The 12,124-nt window shown below is 41.3% G+C and overlaps 1 protein-coding gene across 1 annotated transcript; it reads right to left on the bottom strand.

Moving 5' to 3' along the window:
* Window positions 1-1,064: 1,064 nt before the first annotated feature.
* On the bottom strand, window positions 1,065-3,662 carry LOC128729679 (putative epidermal cell surface receptor). Its single transcript, XM_053823080.1, has 2 exons — window positions 1,328-3,662; window positions 1,065-1,114 (listed from the first exon to the last, which is right to left on the bottom strand). The coding sequence occupies exons 1-2, from the start codon at window positions 3,660-3,662 to the stop codon at window positions 1,065-1,067; spliced, it is 2,385 nt and encodes a 794-aa protein (XP_053679055.1).
* Window positions 3,663-12,124: the final 8,462 nt, after the last annotated feature.

Genomic DNA, 12,124 nt, shown 5'->3' with positions numbered 1-12,124 from the left:
GAAATCGTCGCACACGTACAATCTTAACCAGTGTGGTTTTGATTTCATCAGAAACTAAATCCGTGAACCATTTCTCAAACATTTGCTTATTATAAAAATCAAATTTATATCCTCATAAGGACGTTTGATAGATATGGAAACACCGTTCCCAATCCAAAACCTGATAGCGAAGCTGCTATAAGTTAATACATGGGGTCATTTGGAAGCCCACAAACAAAAGTAAAAGGTAAAACCGTTTTTAAAACATTTGCTATGGATAGAAATCACATTTATATCATCACAAGGACTTTTAATGGATATCGCAACATCGTTCCTAATTCAAAGCCAGATAGCGAGGCTTTTATTACTGAAATCATGGGATCATTTAGAAGCCCACATACAAAAGTGTAACATTTAAAACCAACATGTAGATCAATCGATTTGATCGGATTGTTGAATGATCTTGGATTAAAAATACAGTGTTGGAGTTCGGCTCCAACTTAAAGTTCGTAATAATAAATTCTACTGACGTGTTCTTTTAACTGATTCCACTAACACTTTATTCAAGTTAATTCGGTTGGGTCGTTCTTTAAACGCGCGCGGTGCGATGGTGCGATGGTGTTAAAATAATTCACGTCTTCTCTCTGGCGTTTTTCCGTTGAAATTGGTTCAAATCCAATGGCCTCCTCGCGATGGCCGTTTTTTACCGCGTCATCTCTGCGATGTTTCCCTGTCCCTTCGGTAACGGCACTCTTATCCTGTCTCCTACCTGTCAGTGCCGTTACGTCAGGTAAACAAACAAACACGCGCCGAATTGTCTGTAACATTCTCCCACCCGGTACTTTGCTCGGATGGGCAATTTACCCTGTTTCAAGTGCGCAATCTGTTCGATAAACAATTCGGCAGCACTCCCTATCGCCTTATCAGTCCGTCTACTTTGGTAAGCTTGGTTGTACCGTGCCTATCCTCGGTCTACTTCCGTACTTCCAACACCGCTATTTTTGTTGCAGGTCGTTCCATCAATCCGCTAGCGGTCTGCACAGTTGCTCGCCTTACCTGTCCGTCGGCGGCTCTGACGACAGCCCCTACTCTTCCCTTAGTGAGCGGTCCTGTCGTGGTCTTTTTCCCGTTTCTTCTGTGCATACAATTATTCGAAAACCGAATAACGTATCCAACAGATCTGAGCAGCCTGTTCCAATTAGAGAATCGGTCGATCTGAATAAGTGATTTAGTGCTGGAATGATGCAGGAGGTTGCGGCGTAGTTCTTCCGTCGTATCATGCGGTAGCGTCGATGAAGTTGGCCATTCCTTTTCCGTCTGCCATAGAAAGCTCGGTCCTTTGATGTACCTGGATCCTGGATGATCTCCTTGAGAAAGTTCGTTGGGTGGCTCATGTGCGGGAAGTGTCCGGAACCGATCGCGGGTGGTGGCGTGATCACGCGATCCGAGGGCGTACGGACGGTGTAGATCTGACTAGACGGTTGCGAGTTGACGTCTCGCAGGATAAGCGTGATCTTCACGCGATACTCCGTGTTGGCGTTCAGTCCTGGCAGCTCGAACTCGAGCTGTGGTGTCGCGATCAGATCGTCCGGTGGTGCGAACACCTGCGATTGCCATGTGGCGGTGTCGTTGTTGCGAGTGCGCGTGTATCGCAGCTCAACGCGACCATGCAGTCCCACGTACACCTGCGGCACGAGGAAAATGACACGCACAGTGTTCGCATCGATCGCGTCCAGGGCGAGCACTTTCAGGTCGACTTGCAGTCCGGAGAACGCTAGCCCACCAGCGGGTGTGCCGGCACCGTACTGGTTGTAGTTGATGCCGTTGCCCGTCGATGGTTGCGATCCAACCGGCCCAAAGGGCGGCCCATTCGGGAGGCTCTGGCCATGCAACAATGGAGGTCCTTGCGGTGGCAGATTCGGATCCTGCCCGTGGATGTGCTGCAGCAGCTGCTCGATGCGGATGTTGGGCGGTAAACTACCCGGTCCGTTTGGTCCCAGCACGTTCAACAGCTGCTTATCGAGCGCACTCGCCTGATGCTGGCCAGGATGTAGTCCCGGCTGACCGGGTGCCGTCGGAACGGGTTGTCCGGCCGGTTGGACGCCTGCCGAAGCCGGGTGCAGATACGGGTGAAAATCAGCACCGTAGTGGGGCTTGATTTCCGGCCCATAGTACCCGGGCGGACCGGGACGTTGCACACCGAGCGTGGCCGGTTTCATCGCGTCCTCGTAGCTGCCGTAATCGTACTTGCCATCGTCCAGCTCGGGCTCCTCAGGTTGGGCGCCACCGAAGATGTTGTTGAAGTGATCCTTCTTACCGGCGTCCTCCTTGGTGTACTTTTTGTGGGGTTTGTCCTGCGGTACCTTCGGTGGTTTTCCGTCCACCGTCGGGTAGAAGGGCGTCGGTTCCTTCCCGGGCGCGTCCGGTGGGGGTTTCGCGTCCGTGCGAGGCGGTTTCGTTGGCAGGAATTGCCCGATCGTGCCCGGCATAAGCAGCGGCTTCAACACGTCGCTGCCGCTGGCCAGACCGTTATCGGTGTTGACACTGCAAGTCCAGTGCTGGCAGCATTCTTCACCCGGAATCGGCATCAACCGGGCGTTCCGTGGGCTACACGGTAGATGAGAAGGTGGCGTCGCTGGCACGGCAGGACACGCCGGTCGACATTCGACGATGCCGGTATCACAGTAACAGTGCTGCTCGCAACCCGTCAAATTGCTCGGTATATCCGACCAGTTATCGAAGAACTGACCCTTATACTCGCACGTCCCATTGTCGATGCAACGCATCCGCTCCGGGCAACAGCGGGGTGCGATCGCACGGAATGTGGCCGGATCCGGACCCCACTTGAGGCAGTGCGGATCCAGCACGTCCAACCCAAACTCAGACGGGCACTCGATCTTGGCACAGTGCACACCAGCCTCCGTACACAGACACAGCGCGTTGCACTCGTCGTGGAACTGATCATTCAGCTGGTACGTGCGGCCTTTGAACTCACATCCGGTGGACCGGTGGTCAGCTTCCGGTCCGGGTGTTTTTCCATCCCGTTCCGGCACCACCGTCGTCGAAGGTGACGATGAAGATGAAGCCGGTGCCATCATCATCATCACACCGCTGCTCTGCTCGTGGTCGTCCAGCGTGACATCGCAGAACTCGCGCTTACAGCAAGGATCGTGTGGGTCAGGCAGGACGACGCACTGTTCTGGGCGGGTCGAGTTAAGTGGAGCACAGCGTGGAGCACACTCCATCTCACCATCGCTGTTGCAGGTACAGATCTGCTCGCAACCGATCTCCATCCGTTCGTTGATGTCGTACGAGCGGTTCTTGTAGATGCAGCTCGTCACGATCGCCTTGGCGGTGGTCGGTTCCTCCGAGACGGGCGTCGGTTCGACACGTCCATCGGTGAACCGCTCTGAAGGGCAGATTAGCGTGGCACAGCACTCGTCCGTTTTGGAGGGATTCTCGTAGCAACCGGCTGCCAGAGCCGTTTTGCCGCGTTTCACGAATGGCCGGCCGCAACGGGCCTCGCAGCGCCATTTGCCGTCCTCCTCGCAGTGGCACCGTTCGTCGCAACCCTTGTCCACGGTGGCGTTGGTACGTGATGGCGGGTGAGTCCTTCTCTGGTGATCCGTTGCTTCGAAGGATTGGATCAAGCGGTTTCGCTCCCGAAGATGCTCGATCTCCATGTCTTCCAGGGCACGCCGAAGATCACGTTCACCCTGGGAGGGTACGGTTGTCCTTCTCCCAGTGGTACCACGCCGTTCTGCTTCGCTGTGCTGAGCCGATGACGGGCCGACTTGCGCGTCGTAGCGCAAAGAGTCGGTAAACGCAAAGGCCGGTGGCGGCGACACGTTAACAGCTTCACGCTCTGTATCGGTATTGTATGGCGTCCTTAGCGTCGATCTTCCTGACGGGCCGGCTTGCACGTCGTAACGAAGGAAATCTGGAAACGCAATGGCCGGTCGCGACGATGCGCTCCCAGGTTCACGGTCGGTGCCGCCGACGTAAGGCGTCCCAAGCGTCGATCTCCGCGGCAGGGTGGCGGCCGAAGGAAATGTCACTTCTTCGACGGTTCCTGTGCGGATGCACGGGGATATCGCGCCTACACGTTGCTCGTTCAGCGACACTCCGAGCCCTCTCGACACGCTTGGGCTCAACTGAGCGATCTGCGCGGTCAGCCTGACGAAGCTTTCGTTCGCTTCCCTGGCTTGCTGTACCAACTCCTGTATCGAAACAGTGTCTTCCACTAGCTGAACTGCGGAAAGTTGTCGCACTGTGGAATTCGCGGTGGGGTTTGGTACATCGTTTTCGCGATTCATTCTCAGTCTGGTGTTCACCGATTCACAAGTAGAAAGCGAGTGAATTTTTTTAAAATGTTGGAGTTCGGCTCCAACTTAAAGTTCGTAATAATAAATTCTACTGACGTGTTCTTTTAACTGATTCCACTAACACTTTATTCAAGTTAATTCGGTTGGGTCGTTCTTTAAACGCGCGCGGTGCGATGGTGCGATGGTGTTAAAATAATTCACGTCTTCTCTCTGGCGTTTTTCCGTTGAAATTGGTTCAAATCCAATGGCCTCCTCGCGATGGCCGTTTTTTACCGCGTCATCTCTGCGATGTTTCCCTGTCCCTTCGGTAACGGCACTCTTATCCTGTCTCCTACCTGTCAGTGCCGTTACGTCAGGTAAACAAACAAACACGCGCCGAATTGTCTGTAACATACAGTCTGCATGAAAATCTAATGCAACTAGCAACGTAGAACATTTTCATTCAATCTTAATTGAAATGTTTAAGCCGAATTCAAATGTCATATCATTTCACCATCAAATCAATTAACTGTAATGATCGATAAATTCAGTAAGACATTTTATGAAATCGTCGCACACGTACAATCTTAAGCAGTTTGGTTTTGAGTTCATTAGAAACTAAATCCGTGAACCATTTCACAAACATTTGCTAATTATAAAAATCACATTTATATCCTCATAAGGACGTTTGATAGATATGGAAACACCGTTCCCAATCCAAAACCAGATAGCGAAGCTGCTATAAGTTAATACATGGGGTCATTTGGAAGCCCACAAACAAAAGTAAAAGGTAAAACCGTTTTTAAAACATTTGCTATGGATAGAAATCACATTTATATCATCACAAGGACTTTTAATGGATATCGCAACATCGTTCCTAATTCAAAGCCAGATAGCGAGGCTTTTATTACTGAAATCATGGGATCATTTAGAAGCCCACAAACAAAGGTTTTATATTTAAAACCAACATGTAGATCAATCGATTTGATCGGATTGTTGAATGGTCTTGGATTCAAAATCCAGTCTGCATGAAAATCTAATGCAACTAGCAACGTTGAACATTTTCATTCAATCTTAATTGAAATGTTTAAGCCGAATTCAAATGTCATATCATTTCACCATCAAATCAATTAACTGTAATGATCGATAAATTCAGTAAGACATTTTATGAAATCGTCGCACACGTACAATCTTAAGCAGTGTGGTTTTGAGTTCATCAGAAACTAAATCCGTGAACCATTTCACAAACATTTGCTAATTATAAAAATCACATTTATATCCTCATAAGGACGTTTGATAGATATGGAAACACCGTTCCCAATCCAAAACCAGATAGCGAAGCTGCTATAAGTTAATACATGGGGTCATTTGGAAGCCCACAAACAAAAGTAAAAGGTTAAACCGTTTTTGAAACATTTGCTAAGGATTAAAATCACATTTATGTCGTCACAAGGACTTTTAATGGATATCACAACATCGTTCCTAATTCAAAGCCAGATAGCGAGGCTTTTATTACTGAAATCATGGGATCATTTAGAAGCCCACAAACAAAAGTATTAGATTTAAAACCAACATGTAGATCAATCGATTTGATCGGATTGTTGAATGTTCTTGGATTTAAAATCCAGTCTGCATGAAAATCTAATGCAACTTGCAACGTAGAACATTTTCATTCAATCTTAATTGAAATGTTCAAGACAGCAGAATTCAAACGTCATATCATTTCACCATCAGATCAATTAACTGTAATGATCGATAAATTCAGTAAGACATTTTATGAAATCGACGCACACAAACAAACTTAAACAATTTGGTGTTAATTTTATCAGAAACTAAATCCGTGAACCATTTCTCAAACATTTGCTACTGTGAAAAATCACATTTATATCGTCAAGGACTTTTGATGGATGGGGCAACACCGTTCCCAATCCAAAACCTGATAGCGATGCTGCTATAAGTTAATACATGGGGTCATTTGGAAGCCCACAAACAAAAGTAAAAGGTAAAACCGTTTTTGAAACATTTGCTTAGGATTGAAATCACATTTATATCGTCACAAGGACTTTTAATGGATATCGGAACATCGTTCCTAATTCAAAGCCAGATAGCGAGGCTTTTATTACTGAAATCATGGGATCATTTAGAAGCCCACAAACAAAGGTTTTATATTTAAAACCAACATGTAGATCAATCGATTTGATCAGATTGTTGAATGGTCTTGGATTTAAAATCCAGTCTGCATGAAAATCTAATGCAACTTGCAACGTAGAACATTTGCATTCAATCTAAATTGAAATGTTCAAGACAGCAGAATTCAAATGACATATAATTTCATTATCAGATCAATTAACTGTAATTATCGATAAATTCAGTAAGACATTTTATGAAATCGACGCACACAAACTAACTTAAACAATTTGGTGTTAATTTTATCAGAAACTAATTCCGTGAACCATTTTTCAAACATTTGCTTATGATGAAAATCACATTTATATCGTCATAAGGACTTTTGATGGATATGGCAACACCGTTCCCAATCCAAAACCAGATAGCGAAGCTGCTATAAGTTAATACATGGGGTCATTTGGAAGCCCACAAACAAAAGTAAAAGGTAAAACCGTTTTTGAAACATTTGCTAAGGATTAAAATCGCATTTATATCGTCACAAGGACTTTTAATGGATATCGCAACATCGTTCCTAATTCAAAGCCAGATAGCGAGGCTTTTATTACTGAAATCATGGGATCATTAAGAAGCCCACAAACAAAAGTATTAGATTTAAAACCAACATGTAGATCAATCGATTTGATCAGATTGTTGAATGGTCTTGGATTTAAAATCCAGTCTGCATGAAAATCTAATGCAACTAGCAACGTAGAACATTTTCATTCAATCTTAATTGAAATGTTCAAGACAGCAGAATTCAAATGTCATATCATTTCACCATCAGATCAATTAACTGTAATGATCGATAAATTCAGTAAGACATTTTATGAAATCGTCGCACACGTACAATCTTAAACAAAGTGGTTTTGAGTTCATCAGAAACTAAATCCGTGAACCATTTCTCAAACATTTGCTACTGATTTAAATCACATTTATATCGTCATAAGGACTTCTGATGCATATGGCAAAACCGTTTCCAATCCAAAACCAGATAGCGAAGCTGCAATAACTCAATACATGGGGTCATTTGGAAGCCCACAAACAAAAGTAAAAGGTAAAACCGTTGCTGAAACATTTGCTAAGGATTAAAAGCACATTTATATCGTCACAAGGACTTTTAATGGATATCGCAACATCGTTCCTAATTCAAAGCCAGATAGCGAGGCTTTTATTACTGAAATCATGGGATCATTTAGAAGCCCACAAACAAAGGTTTTATATTTAAAACCAACATGTAGATCAATCGATTTGATCGGATTGTTGAATGGTCTTGGATTTAAAATCCAGTCTGCATAAAAATCTAATGCAACTTGCAACGTAGAACATTTTCATTCAATCTTAATTGAAATGTTCAAGACAGCAGAATTCAAATGTCATATCATTTCACCATCAGATCAATTAACTGTAATGATCGGTAAATTCAGTAAGACATTTTATGAAATCGTCGCACACGTACAATCTTAAACAGTGTGGTTTTGAGCTCATCAGAAACTTAATACGTGAACCATTTCACAAACATTTGTTAATTATAAAAATCACATTTATATCCTCATAAGAACGTTTGATAGATATGGAAACACCGTTCCCAATCCAAAACCAGATAGCGAAGCTGCTATAAGTTAATACATGGGGTCATTTGGAAGCCCACCAACAAAAGTAAAAGGTTAAACCGTTTCTGAAGCATTTGCCATTCAGTTAGAAGCCCACAAACAAAAGTAAAAGGTAAACCCGTTTTTGAAACATTTGCTAAGGATTAAAAGCACATTTATATCATCACAAGGACTTTTAATGGATATCGCAACATCGTTCCTAATCCAAAGCCAGATAGCGAGGCTTTTATTACTGAAATAATGGGATCATTTAGAAGCCAACAAACAAAAGTATTAGATTTAAAACCAACATGTAGATCAATCGATTTGATCGGATTGTTGAATGATCTTGGATTTAAAATCCAGTCTGCATGAAAATCTAATGCAACTTGCAACATAGAACATTTTCATTCAATCTTAATTGAAATGTTCAAGACAGCAGGATTCAAATGTCATATCATTTCATTATCAGATCAATTAACTGTAATGATCGATAAATTCAGTAAGACATTTTATGAAATCGACGCACACAAACAAACTTAAACAATTTGGTGTTAATTTTATCAGAAACTAAATCCGTGAACCATTTCTCAAACATTTGCTACTGATTAAAATCACATTTATATCGTCATAAGGACTTTTGATGGATATGGCAACACCGTTCCCAATCCAAAACCAGATAGCAAAGCTGCTATAAGTTAATACATGGGGTCATTTGGAAGCCCACAAACAAAAGTAAAAGGTAAAACCGTTGCTGAAACATTTGCTAAGGATTAAAATCACATTTATATCGTCACAAGGACTTTTAATGGACATCGCAACATCGTTCCTAATTCAAAGCCAGATAGCGAGGCTTTTATTACTGAAATCATGGGATCATTTAGAAGCCAACAAACAAAAGTATTAGATTTAAAACCAACATGTCGATCAAACGATTTGATCAGATTGTTGAATGGTCTTGGATTTAAAATCCAGTCTGCATGAAAATCTAATGCAACTTGCAACGTAGAACATTTTCATTCAATCTTAATTGAAATGTTCAAGACAGCAGAATTTAAACGTCATATCATTTCACCATCAGATCAATTAACTGTAATGATCGATAAATTCAGTAAGACATTTTATGAAATCGACGCACACTTACAAACTTAAACAATTTGGTGTTAATTTTATCGGAAACTAAATCCGTGAACCATTTCTCAAACATTTTCTAATAAAAAAAATCACATTTATATCCTCATAAGGACGTTTGATGGATATGGCAACACCGTTCCCAATCCAAAACCAGATAGAGAAGTTGCTATAAGTTAATACATGGGGTCATTTGGAAGCCCACAAACAAAAGTAAAAGGTAAAACCGTTTTTGAAACATTTGCTAAGGATTAAAATCACATTTATATCGTCACAAGGACTTTTAATGGATATCGCAACATCGTTCCTAATTCAAAGCCAGATAGCGAGGCTTTTATTACTGAAATCATGGGAACATTTAGAAGCCCACAAACAAAAGTATTAGATTTAAAACCAACATGTAGATCAATCGATTTGATCAGATTGTTGAATGGTCTTGGATTTAAAATCCAGTCTGCATGAAAATCTAATGCAACTTGCAACGTAGAACATTTTCATTCAATCTTAATTGAAATGTTCAAGACAGCAGAATTTAAATGTCATATCATTTCACCATCAGATCAAATAACTGTAATGATCGATAAATTCAGTAAGACATTTTATGAAATCGTCGCACACGTACAATCTTAAACAGTGTGGTTTTGAGCTCATCAGAAACTTAATCCGTGAACCATTTCACAAACATTTTTTAATTATAAAAATCACATTTATATCCTCATAAGGACGTTTGATAGATATGGAAACACCGTTCCCAATCCAAAACCAGATAGCGAAGCTGCTATAAGTTAATACATGGGGTCATTTGGAAGCCCACCAACAAAAGTAAAAGGTTAAACCGTTTCTGAAGCATTTGCCATTCAGTTAGAAGCCCACAAACAAAAGTAAAAGGTAAACCCGTCTTTGAAACATTTGCTAAGGATTAATAGCACATTTATATCGTCACAAGGACTTTTAATGGATATCGCAACATCGTTCCTAATTCAAAGCCAGATAGCGAGGCTTTTATTACTGAAATCATGGGATCATTTAGAAGCCAACAAACAAAAGTATTAGATTTAAAACCAACATGTAGATCAATCGATTTGATCGGATTGTTGAATGTTCTTGGATTTAAAATCCAGTCTGCATGAAAATCTAATGCAACTAGCAACGTAGAACATTTTCATTCAATCTTAATTGAAATGTTCAAGACAGCAGAATTCAAATGTCATATCATTTCACCATCAGATCAATTAACTGTAATGATCGATAAATTCAGTAAGACATTTTATGAAATCGACGCACACAAACAAACTTAAACAATTTGGTGTTAATTTTATCGGAAACTTAATCCGTGAACCATTTCTCAAACATTTGCTAATAAAAAAAATCACATTTATATCGTCATAAGGCTGTTTGATGGATATGGCAACACCGTTCCCAATCCAAAACCAGATAGCGAAGCTGCTATAAGTTAATACATGGGGTCATTTGGAAGCCCACAAACAAAAGTAAAAGGTAAAACCGTTTTGGCAACATTTGCTAAGGATTAAAATCACATTTATATCGTCACAAGGACTTTTAATGGATATCGCAACATCGTTTCTAATTCAAAGCCAGATAGCGAGGCTTTTATTACTGAAATCATGGGATCATTTAGAAGCCAACAAACAAAAGTATTAGATTTAAAACCAACATATAGATCAATCGATTTGATCGGATTGTTGAATGGTCTTGGATTTAAAATCCAGTCTGCGTGAAAATCTAATGCAACTAGCAACGTAGAACATTTTCATTCAATCTTAATTGAATTGTTCAAGACAGCAGAATTCAAAAGTCATATCATTTCATTATCAGATCAATTAACTGTAATGATCGATAAATTCAGTAAGAAATTTTATGAAATCGACGCACACAAACAAACTTAAACAGTATGGTGTTGATTTCATCATAAACTAAATCCGTGAACCATTTCTCAAACATTTGCTTCTGATTTAAATCACATTTATATCGTCATAAGGACTTTTGATGGATATGGCAACACCGTTCCCAATCCAAAACCAGATAGCGAAGCTGCTATAAGTTAATACATGGGGTTATTTGGAAGCCCACCAACAAAAGTAAAAGGTTAAACCGTTTCTGAAGCATTTGCCATTCAGTTAGAAGCCCACAAACAAAAGTAAAAGGTAAAACCGTTGCTGAAACATTTGCTAAAGATTAAAAGCACATTTATATCGTCACAAGGACTTTTAATGGATATCGCAACATCGATCCTAATTCAAAGCCAGATAGCGAGGCTTTTATTACTGAAATCATGGGATCATTTAGAAGCCAACAAACAAAAGTATTAGATTTAAAACCAACATGTAGATCAATCGATTTGATCGGATTGTTGAATGTTCTTGGATTTAAAATCCAGTCTGCATGAAAATCTAATGCAACTAGCAACGTAGAACATTTTCATTCAATCTTAATTTAATTGTTCAAGACAGCAGAATTCAAATGTCATATCATTTCACTATCAGATCAATTAACTGTGATGATCGATAAATTCAGTAAGACATTTTATGAAATCGACGCACACTTACAAACTTAAACAGTGTGGTGTTGATTTCATCATAAACTAAATCCGTGAACCATTTCACAAACATTTGCTTCTGATTTAAATCACATTTATATCGTCATAAGGACTTTTGATGGATATGGCAACACCGTTCCCAATCCAAAACCAGATAGCGAAGCTGCTATAACTCAATACATGGGGTCATTTGGAAACCCACAAACAAAAGTAAAAGGTTAAACCATTTCAGAAGCATTTGCCATTCATTAAGAAGCCCACAAACAAAAGTAAAAGGTTAAACCGTTTTTGAAACATTTGCTATGGATAGAAATCACATTTATATCGTCACAAGGACTTTTAATGGATATCGCAACATCGTTCCTAATTCAAAGCCAGATAGCGAGGCTTTTATTACT

This window comes from Anopheles nili, assembly GCF_943737925.1.
Source record: "Anopheles nili chromosome X unlocalized genomic scaffold, idAnoNiliSN_F5_01 X_unloc_3, whole genome shotgun sequence".
NCBI lineage: Eukaryota > Metazoa > Arthropoda > Insecta > Diptera > Culicidae > Anopheles > Anopheles nili.
Note: the sequence above shows the minus strand (reverse complement) of the source record. Positions and strands in the feature narration are given on the sequence as shown.

Coding starts and splice junctions, on each gene's coding strand:
- LOC128729679 (XM_053823080.1), bottom strand. CDS start 3,662: ATGGAGATCGAGCATCTTCGGGAGCGAAACCGCTTGATCCAATCCTTC. Junction 1,115..1,327: donor GGAGATCATCCAGGATCCAG/GTACATCAAAGG, acceptor TTGTATGCACAG/AAGAAACGGGAAAAAGACCA.